General features: G+C 42.9%; 1 protein-coding gene across 4 annotated transcripts in view; it reads left to right on the forward strand.

The window, feature by feature from the left end:
* The window catches only part of COL11A1 (collagen type XI alpha 1 chain), a 164828-nt gene that overhangs the window by 122168 nt on the left and 18754 nt on the right, over positions 1 to 23906 (forward strand). For all 4 annotated transcript variants that reach the window (XM_045816516.1, XM_045816518.1, XM_045816515.1 and 1 more), the window contains 12 exons: positions 195 to 302; positions 4688 to 4741; positions 6315 to 6368; positions 7668 to 7721; positions 12039 to 12092; positions 13116 to 13223; positions 15434 to 15487; positions 16125 to 16178; positions 17199 to 17252; positions 22144 to 22197; positions 22334 to 22441; positions 22936 to 22989. In XM_045816516.1, the coding sequence (XP_045672472.1) occupies positions 195 to 302; positions 4688 to 4741; positions 6315 to 6368; positions 7668 to 7721; positions 12039 to 12092; positions 13116 to 13223; positions 15434 to 15487; positions 16125 to 16178; positions 17199 to 17252; positions 22144 to 22197; positions 22334 to 22441; positions 22936 to 22989 (810 nt within the window). The remainder of the gene's footprint in view (positions 1 to 194; positions 303 to 4687; positions 4742 to 6314; positions 6369 to 7667; positions 7722 to 12038; positions 12093 to 13115; positions 13224 to 15433; positions 15488 to 16124; positions 16179 to 17198; positions 17253 to 22143; positions 22198 to 22333; positions 22442 to 22935; positions 22990 to 23906) is intronic.

Consider the following 23906-nt stretch of genomic DNA (forward strand, 5'->3'; position numbering starts at 1 on the left):
AAAATCAGCCATATCCCAGATACAAAGAATACAAACAAAACAAACAATGGTATATTTGCAGCAGATAACGGAAATTTAATCTACTCTTTACTCAGTTACTCGTACACAGGCCAGTTCTGATTAAATTAGAAGCATGACTTGTACCAGAATCATAAGCTTCCCAGTTTACGACCATTGTCGTTTCTCCCTGCCAGGGAGGTGACGGCGAGCCAGGTCCCCGAGGTCAACAGGGGATGTTTGGACAGAAAGGTGACGAGGGCGCCAGAGGGTTCCCAGGACCTCCGGGTCCCATCGGTCTGCAGGTGAGATGCTCTGTGCGTGCCCTGCGTCCTCTGCTGCCCCCCTTACTTTGCACGCCAGGCTTTCTGGTGGATGTAAAGCAAAGCAGAACGTTGGTGCATGTTTAACCATGGGGACTGATTTTCTTAAACGTGTGTCTGAACTTCACCTTTGTTGTCAATTACTACTGATGTTTCTGAAGCTGTGTCACCCCAGCTTTCTGTTGCTGGTGTTAATTTGGCCCCCGTAAAAATGACGTCTCCTTTCTTTATTCTCATTGCGTTTAAACGATGCATCTCGTTTAAGCTTGACAGTCAAAAGGGAGATGTTAGGAGGTTGTTTATTTTTCCCTGCAGATCTTGTAGCAGAGCAATTAGTACTTCGGATGGATAGCAAAAATTAAAAGCATTTTATAAGTAGCAAACTGCCAATCACAACCACCGATGGAACACACCAATAGCAAATGCAAAGAATAACTGGGTAAAATAAATGAACAGTACATTGATCATTTAAAATAACACAGTTATGATTTGTATGTTATAAAGCACGCTCAGGAGAGGAAATATATTACTGTAGAGCATTGCAGACTAAGGAATTTTCATTCAGATTTGTGCTCCAGCTGGACTCTGAGACAAAGCGTTGGGTGATACACACATACCCATTCTGGGTTCCTCCTCCTTCCTCCCCCGGGGCGCCCCTGCTTCCTGCACACCCTGGGGGTAGCTAGCTCTCCTCTTCCACCGGCTTAGTCTGCGTCTGCCCAGTGATCCTCTAAAAATCACGAAATTTTGTTTTAAATAATATTTATTATTATTAGTTTTAAAGATTTTATTTATTTATTTTTAGAGAGGGGAGGGAGAGAGAGAGAGAGAGAGAGAAACATCAATGTGCGGTTGCTGGGGGCTGTGGCCTGCAACCCAGGCATGTGCCCTGACCGGGAATCGAACCTGTGATGCTTTGGTTCACAGCCCACGCTCAATCCACTGAGTTACACCAGCCAGGGCTGTTTTAAATAATATTTATTATTTAATAATCAATTGTTTTGTTTTAAATAATATTTAGGTACCATATAGGTGTTAGTTACACCACATTAGAAATTTTAGAAATGCTCGAATTAAATCATCTAGTTCCTGTATTCAAAAATGTGGGAGGCTGTAGAAAAGTAAATAGAAGTTGCATTTGTATAAAGTTAATTTTTGAAGCTCATTTTCACAAGTAAAAATCCCAGAATATTGGTTTTTAAAATTAAATAGCTTATGTATATAATTATACAGATTACTGTAAACAATATAACTAATTCTATTGTCATAACTATTATTGTTATAACACTCAGTGAGTGGCTACCAGGGAACACCTTATCATTTCCTGCTTTTATTTTCATGCCACAATAAGTCCTTTTGAACTTGAACATGCAGGGGCTTCATTTTCTTCTTCTTTTTTAAAGATTTTATTTATTTATTTTTAGAGTGGGAAGGGAGGGAGAAAGAGAGAGAGAGGGAGAGAAACATCAATGTGCGGTTGCTGGGGGCCATAGCCTGCAACCCAGGTATGTGGCCTGACTGGGAATCGAACCTGCGACACTTTGGTTCGCAGCCCGCACTCAATCCACTGAGGTACGCCAGCCAGGGCTCAGGAGCTTCATTTTCGTACCAGATTTTTGTGACACACACACCTTTGGAATCAACAACAGACACTAAAAACCAGATTGCCGATGGGCCTGTTACCATTCATTTTCCACTTTTCACTTTTTCATTTCATGGAATATTCTGAATTCTTTAAGGGCATAGTTTAGGAATTCAGTTCTCGTGATTGAAGAAGATGCCCTGTAGCTCACATTACTAAACTATTAATTAAAAATTATCTTCATTTCCACAACATGATAAATGTGCTCTTCGATGAGGGGGACTCAAGAAATCAATTCCCTAAACATTGATTATATTTTCCTACAGCCACTCCTTTAAGTCAGGAATCTGAAAAGATGCTAATGTAATTAACATGTTCACAATTGATCTACTTTCTTTAATTGAGTCTTCGTGGCAGAATAGATAGTAGCAATTATAATAGACAAATAATAATGATATACTACTGCGGTCAAATGGCTTGATTTTTCAACTTGATGTGTGCTATTTGCCTGCATTTAAAGGAGACACAGAGAATGAGCGTTCTTGGCCTGAGTTCATTGTTTGATTTCATCTCTTAAGTGGCAAATGATATTAAATTGACAGGCCTTTAAGCAGAATCTCCGCAGATATAAATTACTCCCGAGGAGAAACTCAGGACACATGAAATGATTAACACTGGAGGGTCATGTAGGATGTTTAGCTCCAAGGCAGCAAGAGAATTGGACTCATTATGTCTCTATTCATTGTAATAATAAGAACATTCTGAATTAATCAACTCAAACTATAATTGAGCTTATCAAAAAGATAAATACTACATTATTTTTCTATTGGGAGGTTCCTATTGAATTAGTATTAGGAGCAACCATGTGCATAAAGAAATGACAGCACTACAGAGCTGGGCTTGTTAGGGAAAGAAAATAAAACTATAAACCAGCATTTATGTACCATTCAATTTTGGGGATCCCAAATCAGACGCACTCTCTAGTAAAGAGAAGTGGAACCTAGACAAAATATAGGGGCTGTGACTGTTCTTTGATACAGTGTTCATAAGAACTGAATCATGTCTAGTTGCAGTGCGTACTACTAAAGAAAATGGACTTAAAATGACATATTTTACCTGTGCTAATTTACATTTGCATGTTTAAGGATTTAAGTGTGTATGCCCCGTCAATGAATTCAAATCTCTTAAGTTATGGGTCTTGGAATCTAAAGTTCAGCAATCTCTCCCGGGTAATTTTCAGGTAGACTCATATCTGAAACCCTACCTGGGCTGTTTCCTCCCGAGAACTTCTCTAGTAATTCTAGAAGCTTCCATCACATCATGGTTACTATCTAGGAAGTATATGTAATAGCCTGTTTTCCTGGACACCTATCTGACATTTAATAAAATGTGAAATGAAATCCTGATAGATGTTGTCCATTATAAACCAGTAATTAAGGTGTTCTCATAAAATGAAGATACAGCATTTTTTTTAAGTTTGTAAGTATCCTTGGTAAAGGACCCTCTCCCCAAACGGAGAGTCGTGTGGAATTAGTGGGTCACCAAAATCATTGAGCGAGTTAACCAGCATTAAAAAAATGACATAGACTAGGATAAGTAAACTAGAATAAAAATATCAGAAATCATCACCTATGCCTTAAAGGTAAGTATCCCTTTTTGAAACTCACGTCTCAGCTAGTGTGTGTATTTAGGGAAAAATGAGAAAGATGTCTTTATTATTGCAGATCATAATTTTCTAAAATAATAGCATGAATTTAGAGCTTTTGTATCATGTATTTTTTATTTCTTAAATAGATTGCACCTTAGACACTATTTTACAAGCTTTAAAATATGTATAGAGATATATACAAATAATGATAACACTGAAAACATTAAAAATGAGAACACTCCATAATCCTAATGTATAAAAACTATTACCACTTTACCATTTCTGTCCAATAAGCATCCTGCCTAAACAGATATTTACAGTTAAATTTATACAATGCATATTCATTTTTTTTATTTTTTACTACTCATACACATTCATATTTAGAGAATTAGTATTACATTAATAATCTTATAATATTCCATTAGTTTACATAACCAAATTGATTTTGCTATGTTTTCTGTGATTAAACATTTGGAATAATTGAGAATGTTAACTATCCTAGGGTTACAAGTACATTTTATGGCATGTAGCTTTTTTCCGTTGATTTATTTCCTTAGCATTCAATCATTCATTTGTTAAGTCAACATTTTATTGCAATCCGAGTTTTTGACTGGCCCTCTAGTTGCTAGAGGTTAGAAAAAGAAAACTCGACCCCTACACGCCACAGCCCCAAAGTGGCTTACGATGATAAGTGTGCAACCAGTGGCCAAATCGTGTTTTAAAGCACGGTGTGTAGTTCCAGCGTGGAGGGCGCGTTGTGATATGAAATAAGAAATATAAACACTTCTGCATAAGGGGTGCTAGTTAGAAAGATCAGGAGAAAGTGACACAATGTTCCCCTGAAGACACAGCCAGCTGAAATTTGAGTGCCATCTGCTCTGTGAGTTCTTGTCACTAAAATCAAACAGCATCGTATTATAAAAAGCACGAGTTTTATTTGTAAATGTAGATGCAAGATTTTATCATCTGTAGCCAATACCTGCATTATAAGTATTTTGACATGATAGTTTCTGAATCTTCATTTTTATGCTATTTTTAAAAATTGTCTTAATCTTATATTCAATTTTTGATTTTGAGTTAGAAATTGCCAAGTGTTTCTTTTTAAATAAATGAGTGACGTTTATTGTTTTTCCTCAGGGCCTGCCGGGCCCGCCTGGTGAGAAAGGTGAAAATGGGGATGTCGGCCCCATGGTAAGTTTGCACTTGTCAGTATTCGATACATATAATGACTTTTCACGTAATTAGTATCTTTCTTCAGGCTGAGTAATGGGAACAAAGTCGTCGTAAAGCAATTGAGACTTGTCCAATTGCTGCCTCCCCTTTCCCCCACCCAACCTGCCTCTGCGGCCGCTGGGTCTCCCGTCAGCAAGAATCTCTGTTTTTCCCTCTTTCTCACTTTTGAGCGATGTCGCTCGCACATACACTTTCATTGGTTAATGCATTGTTATATGCTCTCCACTCCTGTGTCTGCATATTCCTGAGGAAGACATAAACTGTCACACTTCAGCTATTTATTAGCGTTTAGCTCTGGACTCCCATGTGGAACAAGTAAAGAACAGACAGTAGTCACCCGGGACTGGAATAATTAGCGAATGTTAATACAGTATTAAAAATTAATTGTAATTATAAATTAATTGAATAAGGAATTCAATCTTAATTAGAACACTGCGACAGGATTTCCATTGATTGATTCTGGCTTTCTGCTGTAATAGTTCACTTGAAAATGTGAAATACATATATTTATTTATTAAGCACTATATTGGGTAAAAAAACAATTAGGTAAGGTCATTGAAATTAATAATGAAACATAATGAGTACTTCCTGATTGCTCCTTTCTCTCAATAAACATTGGCCCAGTTTTTACTTCCTCGAAATCCGTGTTTGATCATTTTGCACTTGAGTGTTCAATTTTATTTTCTTCAAGTAAGAAGTGATTTTTATCATCACAGTAAATTTAAAAGCAGGGCACATGGCACCTTGCTGATTCAAATAACCAATTAGCACTCCAGGAGGCACCAGACTCAGGGCAGGCGTCTTCTGAGGCACAGCTGCCGTGGGTCCGAGTACGACACAGCCTCCTGACCCACGGTAACAGCGGGTAGTCCACACGCTTTCCATCCGTGGCATTAAAATAAACTGTGACCTTTAAAAAAATACAAATGCCCCCGTGTTCCCTACAGACTACTCGTAAGTGTGAGATACCAGGTTCTGGCTGTCAGGATTTTATAAAAAATGTGCAAGTTCACTTCAATGCCCAAAGAGAGGAGAGATCATCGCTTTAGGAGACCACTAGACAGTTAATCTTATCTCAATTCTAACATATGGAACACAAAAGCTGACAAAAAGTGTATACAAATTTTAAAATCCTCTATGGAATTAGGAATTCTAAATCCACTCAAGCACCAGTTCCTGTTTCCACTTTGGGTTCCTTTCATACACCGGCATTCTAGCACATCCCAGCGTGAAATACTTCCAGCTGCGTTACAAATTCATTAGACCAGATAGTAGCAGTGGACTTTTTAAACTCTTCATCAAAATTTTTTGCTGCAGTTTTAATTTCCCCGTAGCTCCATGTGAGACACTCTTTGCTAAAGTGGCGGGCTATCCATCAAGGACAGACACCTAGGGGCCCCATCGTGCGTCCCGTCTGCGATCTCGCAGGCTGGGACTTCTCCGGGGGCGGAGGGCTCTCCATCACGAAACGGAAAGAGCAGGAAGGCACTTGAGCGCGGTCCTCACGAAGCTTCCCGTTTGTCTCCCGCAGGGTCCACCTGGTCCTCCAGGCCCGAGAGGTCCCCAGGGCCCCGGCGGAGCTGACGTAAGGACTGTGAAATGTGTTCCTTTTGCTGAAGCGATGCGGGGGGTTGGTGCGGTTTAACGGCAGATGGTGTCTAAAGTACAAGGGAGATAATGACACTCTTATCAGATGTTTCAGGGCGCAGAGCTCAAGGACCCTCTGCTTACTCCATGTCATTTTCCAGGAAAAGAAACAGGCTTTGTAGGGAACTAATCACCACAAATATTCAGTAGCTACAAAGTTCCCATTCCATGTATGGTTGTTGGTGAGTGGGAAATACTGGCTTTATTATAATGACCACATTTGTTCAGTTCCGCATACAAAGACAGCGCCTTACGTAGGATACCTGTTGAGTGGCACCAAACTGTTTCATATTTAACCTTCTCGCTCACAATAGCCCGGAGAGATGGTTTGTAATTGGCTTCGATTGTGCTAACCGAGGCCTATATGCCGAACAGCCTCTATGTCAGCACCTGTCACCAGTGACTTTTATTTCAAAGCTTTTGCATTTTGTATTTTCACTCTATAGAACAGGTTCGAGCAATGTGTGCCTGACGATGTATCGTGCATCTCTTACCAGATAAAATATTTCCTCTCAATTGTATAAACAGTCTCCCTGAGCTTAATAATTGACTCCCTGTTCCAGTGCAATAGGATTTTGAAATGTAAAGCTGCCTTTATCTTGTTGTTACCATTAATAAATTTATAGCTGTTGATGTAATCTCTCCTTCTGACCTTACCTTTTCACAAAGACTGAGACATTTATTCTAGTCTTTATTGCTCTTCCGTTACGTCTGCTTTTAATTCTGGCAGACCCGAATGTGCTAGGAGCAGGCATGCTGAAAAAGCTTTTAGGGTTTCATTACCCTCAAGTAATTTTAAGGTTGAGAGATGGTTTATATTGTTTTTTTTGCCTGGATTTCATAATCCCTAACCACATTTGTATTTTGATCTGCTAGAAAAATTTGTAAAATCATCCTCTAAATAGGACATGTTTGGTGGTGAAAAGACTGAATTATGTTACGAGTGTCGACTGGCATGACTGGAGTTGGAAAGTCTCTTGCTTTATCTTCAAAATGCTGGTGCAATAGAAAATCAGTCTAATGTTATTATGATATGATATCATATCATATCATATTCATTCCTATTCTCCAGTAAATTTGACAACTCAATAAAGGGCATGATTTTGCCCCATCCTTCCCAGGACTTGGGATATGCTCACATATATTTCTCTCTTCAAGAACAACTAGACATATATTTATGAATTTCTTACACCATTCCACGAGTGAGAATAACTGTATTCCTTTTCCCGTACTGTAGGGACCTCAAGGGCCTCCAGGATCCATTGGTTCCGTGGGCGGAGTGGGCGATAAGGTAAGGAGCAGAATGACGTCAAGTTGGAAACGGCAAGGGCAGTGCACTCTGACCGCAGTGGCTAATATTCCAGGGGCTCCCAGGAGCACTCTCTCTCTCAGTGTGTCACTCCTGGCCTTGCAGATCACAGCTCATCCCGTCTGGGAGCTGAACATTTGAAGGTGAAATGACCTTGAGATAGCATGCTCTTGATGACCAGATGCCGTGCAGAGCAATGCTCGTGGATTATTTTCTTTAATCGACACAAGCGCCCTGTGCTGACGGCACCGTTCTTATCCCGGTGTTGAAGCTAAGGGGGCTGGAGCTTGGGGCATTTCAGCGCTCGAATTCCAGTGTTGTCTTTAAAAAGCGACTAAGCCGAGCTCCAGGTTCTGCAACCCGTTTGTGCCCGACTAGACTGTGTCTGTAACAACACTCATTATGAAAAGAAGAGAGGTCCGTTGATGTAAGGGACTTAAGAGGGAAAAAAGAATCCTTCCAACTACAAAGGAATGAATCATTCACTTTGTCACATTCGGAGTTCTATTTTCATCGCCAGCGCTATGACCTGTCTCTGGCACTTTTCAAAGTAGCTGGCGTGTGCCATAACATCTGGGCTCCGCATAGCTTCCTGTTCTCGTGAGCTTGATTACATTTAAAATATCTCTGCTTCCTTTTTATGAAAATGTCAAAACGATTCTCCAATTTGTTATTTACATATTCATGCTCATTTCTTAATAGAATTTTCAAAAAATTGACAACAGTTTTGCTTTATTTAAAAATAGAATATTTGCTAGCTTTGAGGGTCAAAAATGAAACTTTATACCATGAAAAATTGTGCAGTGGAAACAATAGAAGTTTCTTGAGTTTTCTAGTTATTTCTTGAGTCTGAAAAAAGTATAGACATCCTAATTATAAAAGTTCTGTTGATTGGTCTCAAAAATTTTGGCCATATCATATCTTGTATTTAAATTCACTTATTTTAATCAAAAATTTATCTCTCAGAAAAGCAATGTAATAAGATTAGAATATAGTATTTAGACGTTTGTTTCTGCCCAACACCCACCCACATGCTAGTATTTTGAATGTAATTAACTGTGTATGATTATTCAAATCGTTTCTTAATGAGTACATTTGAAACATTTTAAAGTCATTATCTGATCCTTCCTGCATAAAGAGTCCAGTCTTTTGATTGACTGTCTCTTTGTTTATACTTTTCAATTTGAAGTTTCATGTTGAAAGGGTGCAGGGGAGCTGGGGGTGGAATGGAAAAGTCATGTTTCATGAGTTCACGGGTCACAGGAACAACGGCGGCGGCAAACACGGTCCCCGGTGGTGTCGCTGTGTCAGACAGACCAGGGCACAACACTCCACCTCCAGCCCTTTGTGTCGCCCCCTGTGGCTCTGATGCTGGCTGGCGAGTGGTGAACTCCAGTCTCCGCTTCCAGTTCTGCCCGCACAGCAACTTCTAGAACCATGGCGCAGCCTTTTCAGCGGCTCTGCTTGTTGCCTACAGCTGTGGGGTGCAGGGGGACCAGTTGTAAGCAGTTCGGTTGCATCTTTTATGGTTTTTCTTCTGTGTAAGTCTCAGAGAAACACGGAAGCCAGATGCTTGGAGTTCTGGAAACTCCCATCCCGTGCTGCTTCCGTCTGCCTGAAGCCTGCTAGTGACCTTGCCCGCTCCGAGTCTCGAGAGAAAGACTCACCCGGTGTTGATACCACTTCTTACAATTAAAACATCAGCTGACTCTAAATGTCTGGCCATAAAATAAAGTTTTCATTTTTCTCTATTCCAAACGTTGTTTTTTTTTTTTCTATGTGACAGGAAGATAGAAAGGAGACTTCAATTTTTTTTCTCTTCAGCGTCTGGGTAATACAATTTGCTGTAGATTACAGGTCACTGACATCAGCGTTGATTCTGGCTGAACGCTTCCCCATTTCCATGTTAAAATTTATTTCCAGTCACTAATTCAGTGGGGAAATAAAGGAAAGAAAACCACATCCTTTAGTCACGCTGCATTTTGCTTAAATATGTTTAACCTGCTTTCCGTATAATAGAGATTTGCTGCAGAGGGGTTCTGCACTTCAACGGTTTCCTCAAAACAGAGATATATATCAGAACAGTGCCTTGAGATTTCATGCATGTTTTATGACTTTCAGCGCACAGAATAATCTGCTCTCCCTTCTGGAGGGAGCCTTGCCCTGAACAAGGGTGTTGCAGAATGGTGCAAAACAGTTGCACGATCAGTAGTAATACTTTAGTTTTTATGATGTAACCATATGGAATAATTGTCTATCTATTACTATTGGTATAATGTTAATTTCTCCCTAAGTAATTGCCATTTATATTGTGTACACTTGACTCTAATGTACAAAAGGTAATTTTCATATGGATTTTGGACAAAAGAACACGGATGCGTTGTTCCCAAAATGGAGAGATTTTGCACTAAAAACTTGTCTTTGAATTTTGGCAATTACTCAAGCCCTTCTCTTTACTACCTATCATTTCCCTCCTTTGAAAATATGGAAATAACCCTTAAGAGTCGACTTCAGTTTAACTTCAGAGTGGTCCGAGATTAAAACAGAACAACAGAGCACACAGAGGGTGAATAAAACAACAGTCATTTCCCTGCCTGTTCCACCTTCTGGGATTTCACCATGTGGTACCAAGGAAAATGTTTCGGGCCTGGCCAGCAGATTTCCTGCGCCATAATTGACCAATAAAAATTATATATATTTAGGGTGTCCAACGTGGTGTTCTGGTCCATGTATGCTTTGTGAAATAACCCCCACACTCGGGCCAGTTAACTTACTCATCACCTCACCTGGCTATCTGTGCGTGTGTGCCGTAAGAATGCTTGGGATCTGCTCTCCCAGCAAGTTCGAGCATGCAGTACAGTACTGTGAAATAGCATCGTTATATATAGTGTATTTTAGATCTTAGGAGCTTACTCATCCTGGGTATCTGAGCATTTGTACCCTTTGACCTACATCTCCCTATGTCTCCCAACCCCCACGCCCCAGTGACCACCACTTTACTGTGCTTGTATGAGTTTGGCTATTTTAAATTTCACACCTAATGAGACCCAATAGTATACCGTACATATTCCGTATATACAGCATTTGATGTGCCCATTTTACAGGTGCTCTGAGTGGAAAACTCAGATTTATTTTAAAGGTATGAAAAGTGATATAAAATATCATGTATCTCATACTCATAAATAATGTAAATGCAATGTTACTAAAATAAATATTACTTGTAAGATTTATCCAAAAAATGGAAAAATTTGCGGCTCATCTAGAGAAGAAAGTAATTTTTACACAATAGTACTCATAAATTCCTGGAAAGGGCTTGGTATATTCCACCCTTACACAGCTAATTCACAGCGTTAAAATACGTGCATATTTTCGTAGAGTAAGGAATTATGTACGTAAGTTCGCCTCCCCCGGAATCGTGTTTATATTTAACATACATTTCAAACCAATTAGTGTGCAATGGGAATATTTGGGAGAGTGGAGTTAAAAGTTAAAGAACATTTCGACCTCACATTTTAAAACACGTAGAAGAATTTCCAGGACCACTGGTTTGGTGTGGAAACGTGGTCCACGAATGTGCTGATGTATTACTTCATTGGATGGCTGATTACTCGGATAGAGTATTTGCCTGCATTTCTGAGTGCGAAGAGTGAGTTGCAGACTTTCATCACTAAAACCCACTCATCTAGGAGGTTTATTTATAAGTCTGCTAAGAAGAAAATAGCCGTCCAAATGTGTAATGCGTCTATCCTCAAAAGAAGCAGGTTTAATTAGTATCTGTGGACCTTTAAGTATCTTATAAATACATTCCCTTTCTATGTTCTTTAGACCTCTACTAAATATATCTTACAAGAGTATCAAAATGTTACCAAATTATTTGCTTCATTGTTAAAGTGCAAATAAATCAAATTCATATGTTGGAATAAAAATAACCAAAATTGTCTAATCCATAAGCCTAACTCTAGCAGCATGGATACTAATGCAGCACAAACAGATACACAGAGTGTGAGGCACCAGCCGCTGCCTGTCGTGTGTGGTTGGGTGGTGACCCAGGTGAATGTTCTGGCTGGTAGCCGACTGATTGGCATTGTAGCATCAGCTGGTCTGTCTCCTCACCTGAGAAACGAAAGTCAATAATAGGAAAAGTTCCGTCGTCTTCGTAAAGTTTTTCACTGCCTTTTGAAGAATATGGTACTTAAAGGACTACTCTGAAATGTCATGGTCATCGATGAAGGCAGTCTGACAAACGTAAGCCATCATTTCTGTGTCCTGACTGATGCCCGTTTGATCTCTTCCCCGCAGGGTGAACCTGGGGAAGCAGGGAACCCGGGGCCGCCCGGGGAAGCCGGCCCAGGGGTAAGTAAGCACGGCCTCGCCATCCCATCTACGTGGGTGCTCAGCAGTTCCCTCCAGAGCACTGGACACAATTCACCGTTTGCCTTTCCTTCCCATTAAGAATAATCACAAATGCAGAGCATATTCTTTGTTCAAGAATTTTCATAACCTCTGCATATTTTCATTAACGTAGAAATCGCGAAAATCTCATCGGCATAAATTAGAGCACTCCAACTGAAGCTGGTGGATTGTCCACAAAATACACAAACGAACCAACGCCGCCACATCAAAGATTTTTATGTGTTAGGACTGTATTGCTCTAATTCCGATCGTTTGAAACTGGGAGTGAGCTTGACCCTGGGGAGGAAACATGTGGAAATGTCTGGAGACATTTTTGGCTGCTGCACCTGAAGGCAGGCAGCGTCTGGCATGTGATCAGCAGAGACCGGGGTGCTGGTATGCAGCTTGCCCTTCACAGGACAGCCCCCTGCCAAAAGCGTGGTCTGAACCAACACGCCAAGGTTAAGAAACTCTGATTGACATAAATATACAAAGTCTGTATCGGCTATTCTCAAGCAAGAGGAAAGCAAGAACCTTGGAGAAATCATACGGTTCCTTGAGCGACTAGACTAGATGATCCTTTTTAGCTCTGACTGCCCATAAAAGCTATCACCTGTGTTACTACCGCTTCTTGGGTCGTCACGAGTACATTTCGCTCTTTGTATTCTTTCTCATCTGATAACAAAAGGTGATCCAGTTTCCCCTAGAAAGCGGAGGAAACGGAATACCTCGTCCAGGAAGCCCAGCAAGAGAGGGAAAGCTAGGGTTTACATGCAAATCTGTGTAACTCAAGGTCCACGTTCTTTCCATCCGTCAGTGATGAGGCTGGATGGTCTTCGATTTCCTTGAGTAACCACAATCCCATGCCCGTCATGAACGATGTGTGGCTTACAACTAAAAATACCTGACAGTTGGGAAGAGGAAAGAAAAAGGAATTCTGATTTGTGGCGTGTATGTTAATCATTCTTGTTCCCGGCCGCGCAGGGACCCAAAGGAGAAAGAGGGGAGAAGGGGGAAGCCGGGCCCCCTGGCGCCGCCGGACCCCCCGGTGGCAAGGGACCACCAGGCGACGACGGCCCTAAGGGCAACCCGGTGAGTGAGCTTGGTCCCTTAGAAGTGGCGTCCAGGTCAAAGCCATTGTGGAGCCTTTGTAGGAAGATGAGAAATCATGAGACTCCCGCCCACAGCTGGGGAAGTGGACTTCGCACCATTTCCTACAGTCAGAAGCGTTCTCTGTTGACTTCATTTTTTCCCTATAAATATATGAACTTATTTCTTTCTAAAACATTTAAAATTTTTTTTAAATATATTTTATTGATTATGCTATTACAATTGTCCCATTTTTTTCTTCCCTTTGTTCCCCTCCACCTTGCACCCCCCTCCCACCAGCATTCCCCCACCTTAGGTCATGTCCATGGGTCGTACATATAAGTTCCTCAGCTTCTCCATTTCCCATACTATTCTTCACCTCCCCTGTCTATTTTGTACCTGCCATTTATGCTTCTTATTCCCTGTGCCTTTTCCCCCACTCTCCCCCTCCCCTTCCCCACTGATAACCCTCCATGTGATCTCCATTTCTGTGAATCTGTTCTAGGTCTAGTTGTTTGCTTAGTTTGTTTTTGTTTTGGTCTTTTTAGGTTCGGTTGTTGATAGTTTCGAGTTTGTTGTCATTTTACTGTTTGTACTTTTGACCTTCTTTTTCTTAGATTGATCTCCTTTAACATTTCATACAATAAGAGCTTAGTGCTGACGAAATCCTTTAATTGATTTCATCTGGGAAGCGCTTTATCTGCCCTTCCATTCTAAACGAGAGCTTTGCTGGATAGAGTCATCCTGGATGTAGGTCCTTGCCTTTCATGACTTCAAATACTTCTTTCTAGCACCTTCTTGTCTGCAAGGTTTCTTTTTAGAAATCAGCTGATAGTCTTATGGAAACTCCTTTGGAGGTAACTATTTCCTTTTCTCTTGCTGCTTTTAAGATTCTCTCCTTATCTTTAATCTTGGCTAATGTAATTATGATGTGCCTTGGTGTGTGCTTCCTTGGGTCCAACTTCTTTGAGACTCTCTGAGCTTCCTGGACTTCCTGGAAGTCTATTTCCTTTGCCAAATTGGGGAAGTTCTCCTTCATTATTTGTTCAAAAACGTTTTCAATTTCTTGTCCTTCCTCTTCTCCTTCTGGCACCCGTATGATTCAGATGCTGGAACATTTAAAGTTGTCTCAGAGGTTCCTGAGCCTCTCCTTATTTTTTGAATTCTTGTTTCTTCATTCTGTTCTGGTTGAATGTTTATTTCTTCCTTCTGATCCAAAATGTTGATTTGAATCCCCATTTCCTTCCCTTCACTGTTGGTTCCCTGTACACTTTCCTTTATTTCACTTTTCATAGCCTTCTCTTTTTCCTCTGTTTTGTAACCATACTCAACCATTTCTGTAAGTATCCTAATTACCAGTGTTCTGAACTGTGCATCTGATAGGTTGGCTCTCTTTGTCGTTTAGTTGTATTTTTTCTGGAGCTTGTATCTGTTCTTTCATTTGGGCTTTTTTTTTGTCTTGGCAGTTAGGTAGTAAGGGGTGGAGCCTTAGGTATTCACCAGGCTGGGGCAACCCACATGGCTGCGTTGTAAACAATGCCTCTTGCTTAGCTCTTGACTAGCTTTCCGTCACTTCCCCCACTTCCCACAAGCAAATTGGGCCCTTCTGGTGCTGATTCCCAGGTGGGTGGGTTTGTGTACGTTCTAGGACCCTGTGGGTCTCTCCACAAACTCTCCTGTGAGGCTGGGAGTTTCTCCTGCTGCCGCAACCCTCACAGGTGTTTTCAGTCAGAGGTCTGAGGCTTTACTTCCCCGAGCTGGAGCCCTGGGTTGCAGGGTCTGTCTCACTCCCCATTTGTTCCTCCCGGTTTATCTGCACTCAAACGTGGGACTGCCAGTCCACCAGCCACTGCCTTGCCGAGAGTCCGCTCCACCTGGGCTGCCTGTCGCCTGCCCTGCTACCTGTCTGGGTGAATGTTTCTTCTTGAACTGCTTGGTTGTCGGACTTCCAAACAGTTCAATTTCCTGACAGTTCTGGTTGCTTTTGTTTTTAAATTTGTTGTTCTTTTTTGATTGTGCAAAGAGGCACAGTGTGTCTACCTATGCCTCCATCTTGGCTGGAAGTCTCTCTGACTTCATTTAAATTCTCAACAGAAGGAGGGAAATAGTCTCATATGGTTACACCATGACTTTTACCTCTGAAACTCAGAATATCATGACTTCATAAAAATCGTTTTCCGTTTATCCCCTTTCTTTTAAAACCCTTATTGTAGGGTCCTGTTGGCTTTCCTGGAGACCCCGGGCCTCCGGGGGAACCTGGCCCTTCGGTAAGTACCAGGGAAAAATAGGGGGATCGCGGGGGGGGGCGGTGAGGGTGTTGCATGTGTCTCTATTGTTAATAACTAAAGACAATTTGAATCATTTAAGTGAAGCTCCAAAAATAGGAAGAAAAAGAAAGCATGAACTGCAATCACTACAATGAAATCCATGTAGCTGGAGGCTATTAGACCTGGGGTGTGTGATTATTCTCTTCATCTGGGTTCGTTTTCGAGACTTGGTTGAATTGTGCAAATATCTCAGTAGCAGCCTCACTACTAGTTTGAAGGTACAGAACTTTTGCTTTTATCAGACTCTCTTCTATAATGCAAATCCCATCTCAAACCACACCATAAGTGTTCATGGTGCCAGGATGCACTCGAGGTGGACGCTAATTACATTTTTTTGTTTCTTGTAATTAAGAACTTACTGTACTTTAAATTTGATGTTGTAGAAATTTCACAAACATGTATGGGAAAAGTGAGAGCTACCGCAGGCCTACAAAGAAAAACAGAAAGACTAGACTACTTTAATTGTCTGCCTGGTAATAACTTATCTCCAGGACTACCATAGTGTATTGGACCCTTTTCTCTGATAAGGGTGAATTAACAGTGAGAAACACCGGGTCGTCTTCTGTTCCTGTTACAGGGTCAAGACGGCGTTGGCGGCGACAAGGGTGAAGATGGAGACCCCGGTCAGCCGGTAGGCAGCCCGTGCTCCTTTGATTTCATCTTTACATCATCTCAGACATTTAAGAAAATCAGAAATAATCAACATTTTAGAAGCATACCTACCTGTGCAATGATTTTTCTGAGACAATCATCAGTTATATTTGAATGCCAGTTAAAAGTCAAACTTATGTGGAGTGTTTCTAACTTGATGCGATTTCAGAAATATAAGCAAAGCTTTCATAACTAAAAAAAAGTAGTCGCATCATACTAATGCTTTTGTCAGACTGTCTCAAATTCAATTATCTGTCTGTCTGTGTTAATACAAAATTATTCTGACATCACAAATAAGACTGATGGCCAGGTTAGCAACCTTTCATCAACACGGATTACTCCAGTTACTAACCTAAGGGAACTCAGCATATTTTTTTTATTTGGTAACAACAAAGTCCCGGGCTCTTGGCCACAGGTGGCCATCCAGGGAGGGGACCAACTTGAGCAGGAGCCGAAGACAGACAGCTCCCCCGACGTAACTTTTTGTCTAGCGTGATCCCCGTGGGTATTTGCCGTCAGAGACATGAGCTTATTCTGTGCAGAGAAGATTGTGGGTCATGTCCCCGCATGTTCGTCCTCCTTGACGTAAACATGCTAGTGCGGTGCAGGAAGGAATTGCAAGTAATTGTTTTATGGTTTTGAGAATGCGTGGGCTAGGAGTAGACTTATTAACTGTATGATTCTCTAATCAGTATGTCTATTGGATGCTTGTCAGATATAAATTAGCACTTTTTAAAAGAACATAGTTTTTTTTTTTTAATTCACCTTCTTCCAGCTAGGAGGAAGTGTTAATATGAATTTACCAGCTCTAAACAGATCCCGACAGGAAAGTTAGGGAACTGACACAGGGCCAAGATTTCCCAGGAGAGACAGAGACAGGGGTGGGGGGTGAAGAAGGAGGTTTCAGCCCTGACTTGGAAAAAGGCTGTGTGGGCCCTGAATGCTGCGTGGGCCCTGAAGCAACGCTCCGTGGATTCACTGTGTTTCGTCCATGTTGCAGGGTCCTCCTGGCCCGTCTGGTGAGGCCGGCCCACCAGGGCCTCCTGGAAAAAGGGTAAGCTTTCAAAATTCTTTTTTTTGAAACATCCACTCCCTACCCGCTGTGTGTGTGAATTCATGTAACATAGGTAAGTGGCAGGCAGCCCTTGATAATGATGCTAAAAAATGAGTCCTCGAGAACAGGGTGATTTCTTAAATGTGTCAATAGACTTATTAAAATACATGGCACTTCAACTGACAGGTTTAATCTGTCCCAATGAAAAGCAGTTGCCATGGCCCTGCGCTTCAGTCTCCCCTCTGCACAGATGCTGTAGGCTGTTGGAGACTCTGAGGGGACCCTGAACTTCAGGTCCTGATGCATTACGGACAGGTGGACTGTCACAAGTCCAGTGCTGCCTAAAAACACTGTAAAATCCCAAATTCAGGATCCATGGAATGCGCTCAGGAGCCATCAGCATAGAGCATTCTATTTACACTGGGAAACGTCTCTGCTTTGGAAGCCATGGCAGGATTTCAACAAAAGGCTGCAGTAAAATAGAAATACATGGACCTCGTCCAAACTATTGGCTACAGTAGACGCTAGGAGACTGACTTCGCTGTCTTTTTCTCACCGTGGTACTGTCTCGGAATAGCTCAGTTTCCGCTGGCCTGCCTCTGGCAGCCCTCGCACGCCCGTGTGGAGTGCTCCGCCGTACCTGCTGTAGTGAGCTTCCCACCTGCCCGTGCACACAATGTGCGCCAAACGCCGAACCAGCTTTCTTCAGTAACCCGAAGGGACAGAGCAGGCAGGCCGCGGGGCATCTCTAGGGGTAGCTTTAACGGAGGGGCACTTTCACATTACACGTCTGCAGATGCAGAGCGCGTGAACAGGGTTTAATGTGGACTCTCAGCAGTATAAATTGGAGTCAGTGTTTATGAACATTTCTCTCTGACAGAAATGGGTGTGGTTTACAGGAAATATCTTCTCTAAATACCATTTCCTCTTCATGGACCAAGTGCCCCTTTCACCTTCCTCTTCCTCCTCCTCTGACTCCTCCTCCTCATCATTCTTATTTTATTTTGTTTTCCTTTGTTTTGTCGGCGGCACCAAATCACGGTCTCAGTAGGAGAGAAGAATGTAATCCACAACAACCATTGCGCTGTTTCTCTTCAAGAGGAACTGCAAAGCATGACATGATTTTTGAGGCATGCCGTCTCTGCTCGCCTGCGGCACGAGCGCCCAAAAACCTTGGGGGTGGACGAGTGTCTGTTCTCTTACTGCAGACCTTTCCGAAGGAGGCGGGTTTGTCGAGCCCCAGGAAGTTAGGACTAGTGCGGCAAGTCCTGCTGCGATCGCGTGAGTTAACTGGGAAGGAAGGACGCGGGCCTCACGTGTGCTGTGCACACGTGAGGTCGCCGTGCATGCCGGTGAACACAAGGCCCCTTCCCTACAGGGACGCAGCGCAGAGGGGTGGCATGCACTGACACCGAGGGCCGAATCCTGTGGCCATCCGGCCTCCTACGTCTTTGGCTCAGGATTCAGTTGAATATCATCACCTTTGTGGAAACAACGAGAACATATTCCTGTGCCATAATTATACTGTCCGATCTACGCACATAGCATCTGGAGACAGGATTGCCTTTCAATCTGTTCTCCTTTAGTCCGCTAGGACAGGAGGCCTTAAATAAGCCTCGTACACATTCTGTGCACGTCAGCGTTTCTCCTGTCCTCCGGTGCCCCGCGTCGGAGACCCAGCAGGGTAGACACGCCTCCTTGCCAAAGCAGCAGTCACTAGGGATAGCTTCCCAAGTATCATCGCGCTTGTCCACGAGTGAGTCTTACAAATAAGCCTGCCTAGTAGAATATGGATCAGAGTGTTGCCATGGTGGCGATGCTGAGGAACAACGACATTCCCACAGTCATCGAGCAAGCAGGGAAATTAAGGTGTCGGTGGTCGTATAGGGGCACCCTGGCACGTACTGTGACACTTGAGAGTAAATGTGCATTTCCTTCAGGCTCTAGAAGACTGTGCAGTCGGTGTCCCCAAGTCGTGAAATGTTCATACTCAAGTTATCATCACAGCTGTTTGGAAGCCGAGTTAGTTCCATGGATTTTATTGGGGGAAAAAAATCTAGAGCTGACTAAAATAATTTAAACATCGTGACCTTAAAGTGTACCTGTTACATTCCATCTTAAAGAGTCCAGCTCCTATGGCCAAAGGAAAGTTCACAATAAAAAATTAAAACAATAACTGCTACTATTAATTAGCAGATGTAGATATATACTTTATACAGCCATGTATGCTGGGTAGCATGTACATGTGTATACACATATTTCTGCATGAATGGAACGGTCAGAGGCAACAGTCAGGGTAATGGTGCTGACACTGAGACTCAGATCCGAAGTCGGGTTTTTAGGGACGCCTTCTGTACCAGCACACTAGATCAATGTAGCGATTTTGAACCACTTACTTCATCGGTGGATATTTTACAGTGCACTGGATTTATTCATTTCAATGTCTGTCTTCAGAACTAAACTTGTGGACTCCTTAGGGCAGGGGTGTCAAACTCATTTTCACCGGGGGCTACGTCAGCCTTGCGGTTGCTGGATGTAATTGTAGGACTGTGTACATGTAACTGCTCCTTAACAGTTAATCAGGAGCTCAGCACTGCCACTGGGTAGAAACAAGGTGCCAGGCGGGATGAAACAAGGGGGGGGTCTGGATTTGGCCCGTGGGCCTTGTGTCTGCCACCTGTGTCTTAGGGTTTCACTTATATTTTATTGTTTCGTATTCCCTGTGCACAACATATTTCTGACACAAGGGAGTCATAAATATTTGTTTCATGGATGGAAGAATGGGTCAATTCTAAAATAATATTGTAAAGTGTGAATAGTAGGGAGAGGGTTAGGCTGTGTATGTTATCTCAAATAGATTTCTCATGGTGAGGAAAATGCCACCTAACAGTGACTGCTATGGAGAATTAACCGAGGCTTATGTCTTAGGAGGAATTTCTGAGTCAGAACACCCTCTACTTCAAGATGTACCACCAGCAGTTCCCTAGATGAAGTCCCTGTCCCTCTGTTTGCGCAGACGCAGGAGAAATAAATGACAAAACATTTGCCCATTGGCATCATTAGTTATTTTTTTCCCCAAAAGGAAACTACCTATTCTCCTACAAAAAGAGTATTATCTATTTGCATTCTAGTTTCTCTTAAAGAGTGGGCACCATCTGGAAAAAAATATAAGGAATAGATGGAAATGGAGTCAAATAAGATGAGAGAACAGCCACTGAGCACGTGCCTCTCCCATGACCGGCACCGGGCAGGCGTCAGAGGGAAGCAGTCCTTCCAGGATGGAGAAAACCTGCATCTGGGTCCCAGCCTCGGGGCTGTGTTGTGAGGATGGTCTTGTGTTTCCATTCTCACGGCTCTTCCAACTCCGGTTTTCTTTTCTCCCTTGCGGCCAAAGCAATATTTTTGGTACATTTTTAGACAGCAGATAACTTGCTTTTTTAAAAAGCCAGATCTTTATCAAGCTTCTGCGCTATCAAGTTCAGGAATCTACGCGCAGTCATTTGAGGTTAACCCCTCGGGCCTGATGTCACTGGTTTAAGGGAAAATCTTCATGGAAGAGGACAAGCCCCTTATTTAGCGGAATCTCATAAATTCTATTCCCGCAGTACTATCCATTGTGGTTGTGTTAACCCACTTTGCGCAGGTTCACATTTTAAATGTCACACCCAAATAATTTACAAATCAGCATTTCAACACCAGGAAATACTCGAAGCTCACACTTCCACAGAGAATTCCCCTTGCATAGATGGCATGAGGTTGAAAAGGTGCACTTAAGTTTTAGCGCATGCATTATTGTTTAGATATTGCTGCGGGCTGGAGAGACTTCTTACAGAAATTATACCCTTTTTGAATCTCTGGGCTGAGACACAACGAATGTGTAATGACATACAAAATGACAGAGATCAATACCGAGAAAAGAATTGCTAGTGATATACAGCATGGGGGGTTTACAGCTGTTCCTATGGGAAATAACACAACGATTAATAAAGAATAATAATAATACAAGAAGGCGCTCTGTGTCTCACGTGCTCACAACCGTAGACCTCCTTTTGCCCCTCCCTCCCTGCGGGTTCCTTGCCTCCCGGAGATGGATGAGCTCACGGGTCTCTCTGAATTTGATGAAGTGCTTGATCCTCATTTGAAACGTGGATTTAAAAGACCGGGTGAAAGACTGGCCTGTGGGCGCCGGCGGAATACTACTATCACATCCGAGAGGGAGAAAGGCGTCCCGTGGCCCCGCCCGGGGCCCACCCACGAGGGCCATCTCCACCGTTTTCCCCCAACCTCCAGCCTCAGCCGCGGTCCCCAATTCTGAACACCGTTCATTGCAAAAATTGAAGTAAACAAATGGAAAATGAGAGCATCTGGGGGCAAAAGGAATGCAATTTTCTCAAGATCATGAGGTGTCTTTTTTTAAACTATCTGTTCTCGTGTCTGAACTGGCGCAGAAAATCAGCATCAAGTTGAATTTAATGCTTGTTCAGTAATAATAAAAATTCAATTAACTAGTGGAAGTGAAATAAATATAACGAAACTGTAAATTTTACAGGTCTCAGGGTAAGTTTATTATGAATATGTATGTGTAGCTCTTACGGTCATGGGTTATCAAAGCCAGTGTCGTCCTTGTGCTGAGTTGAAAGGTTTCTTGGAAATGCCATAAGAGAAAATAGCAAGGATGTGGTGTAATGGTCAGGAACAAAACTTAAATATAATGGGAATTGCGGTATCTTATTTCATACTCAAAATTTTTCTTTGTCACTTGGAATATTTTGTGATATAAATGATTCTTTTCCTACCCCACTTGGCTGCACGACTTGGAAATGCCAGGTTTTCTGTCTCCCAGACGACTATGTAAATGCACGAAGGAAATTTGCATATTTGATGTTTGCAGGGTCCACCGGGAGCGGCAGGTGCAGAAGGACGACAGGGCGAGAAAGGAGCCAAGGTAAGGCTGAGCGCACGGCTGCTGTGCACGCAAAGCTCGTGCGCAGATGGCTCGGCGTCTCGATGAATGCTTTCAGTGAAATGGTAAGACGCCTCTTCTCATTAGTAACGTGTGCACGCATTGTGTTTCCCAACAGGGCGAAGCAGGCGCCGAAGGTCCTGCTGGGAAGACGGGCCCCGTGGGTCCTCAGGGGCCTGCCGGAAAGCCGGGTCCAGAGGGTCTGCGGGGCATCCCTGGGCCCGTGGTGAGCATCTGTGCTTACAAGAAAAACACCATTTGTTGTTAAAAAATATGTTTTATTCCTAAAAAAAGTGACAAACGAAAGTATTTATGACAGCACTACTTCGTAAATTAGAGTGTGCATGTTGTATGGGAATTCAGGAAACGTTATGTGAAAATGAAAATCTTAGATATTTAAGTAGGCCCTTTATTTAATAAGGTCCTGGTAAAACTTTCATTCATAAGGGCAGAATGGACCACTGAACCTTAAGGGCTCAAAGACGAAATATATTTATGCCTGAGTCCATCCATGTACACGAACGTGTAGGTGTGTGCCTACAAATACACACGCAGTGAGAAGACTCAAAGTTGCTCACAGTATTTGTGGAGTTCTCCACGCGGTGGACTCCATAAACGGCGTGCGCTTTGTTTCCTTTTGTATTTCCAGAGTTAAAATCCGACGGAAACAGGTCTGCGTTTGTTACGTTTTAATAAGCGAATCGTGTTTCTTTTCCGCAGGGAGAGCAAGGCCTCCCGGGCGCAGCCGGCCAGGACGGACCGCCCGGCCCCTTGGTGAGTGGCGCCCTCCCTGTTGTTGAGAAAGGGGGACTTCCAGGTGCTCAGCTACTTATAAGCTAGAATAACTGAACTCATATCTTATAAATCGGTCTATACTGTGCACAGGATTCAAGGACGTGTATTCCTCAGACCGAAAGTGAGGAAAGTAATTCTAGCTGATGGATTACTTGGAAAATATGTCCCCCGACCAGCAGATCTTTCCTTTGTTATGTCCTTCGGATGAGAAAACTATTTCCGCTCTAAAATCAAATGCCGCTAATGGCCCGGCCAGTTCTTTCCCAGATGTGCACAGTTTCCCCAAACGCTCGTCGCGGCTCTGAGTTTCCTGGCACTTCATTTCAAAGAGGAACGTCGGCGCGATCGCGCCGTGATTCCTTCACCAGTAAATTGTTCTCTCCGTGAGCCGTGCAGGCGGGAAGAGACGTCATGAACCCCCACGGGTGGAGGAAGGTGTGGCCACACCGAGGCTTGGTCATCATCACCACGCTGTGCGCACACGGCGTGCTTGACGCATGCACGGAGCTCTCGGGGGGGGGGGGGGGGTGGCCAGCTCCGTGCCCCTAGATGCAGTTACTACCGGCACTTGGAGCTCGTAGACGGGGTTTGTTCGGGGAGCCCAGGCTGTCCTCGCTGCAGAATCCAGGCAGAAAGTAAGAATCCAGGTCACGCCTCCAAACGATTGCTTGCTGCAAGGCAGACTCTATTGAATCGTAGAAATGTTGGAACTCCGTTTTCCATACATAGTTACGTGCAAAGGGGTTAATCCAGACGGCAAGCAGAACATACAGTGAGCGCTCTGCAAGTGAGGCATGTTGGTTTGCATAGGCACGCTTTTCTGTATGGTCGTTTAAATTGTACAAAAACGCTGCTTATCATCAATATGTTTGTTATCTCGGAGACATAGACGTACT

This window comes from Phyllostomus hastatus, unplaced genomic scaffold (genome assembly GCF_019186645.2).
Source record: "Phyllostomus hastatus isolate PE091 unplaced genomic scaffold, TTU_PhHast_1.1 phas_scaffold_216, whole genome shotgun sequence".
NCBI classification, from domain to species: Eukaryota; Metazoa; Chordata; class Mammalia; order Chiroptera; family Phyllostomidae; genus Phyllostomus; species Phyllostomus hastatus.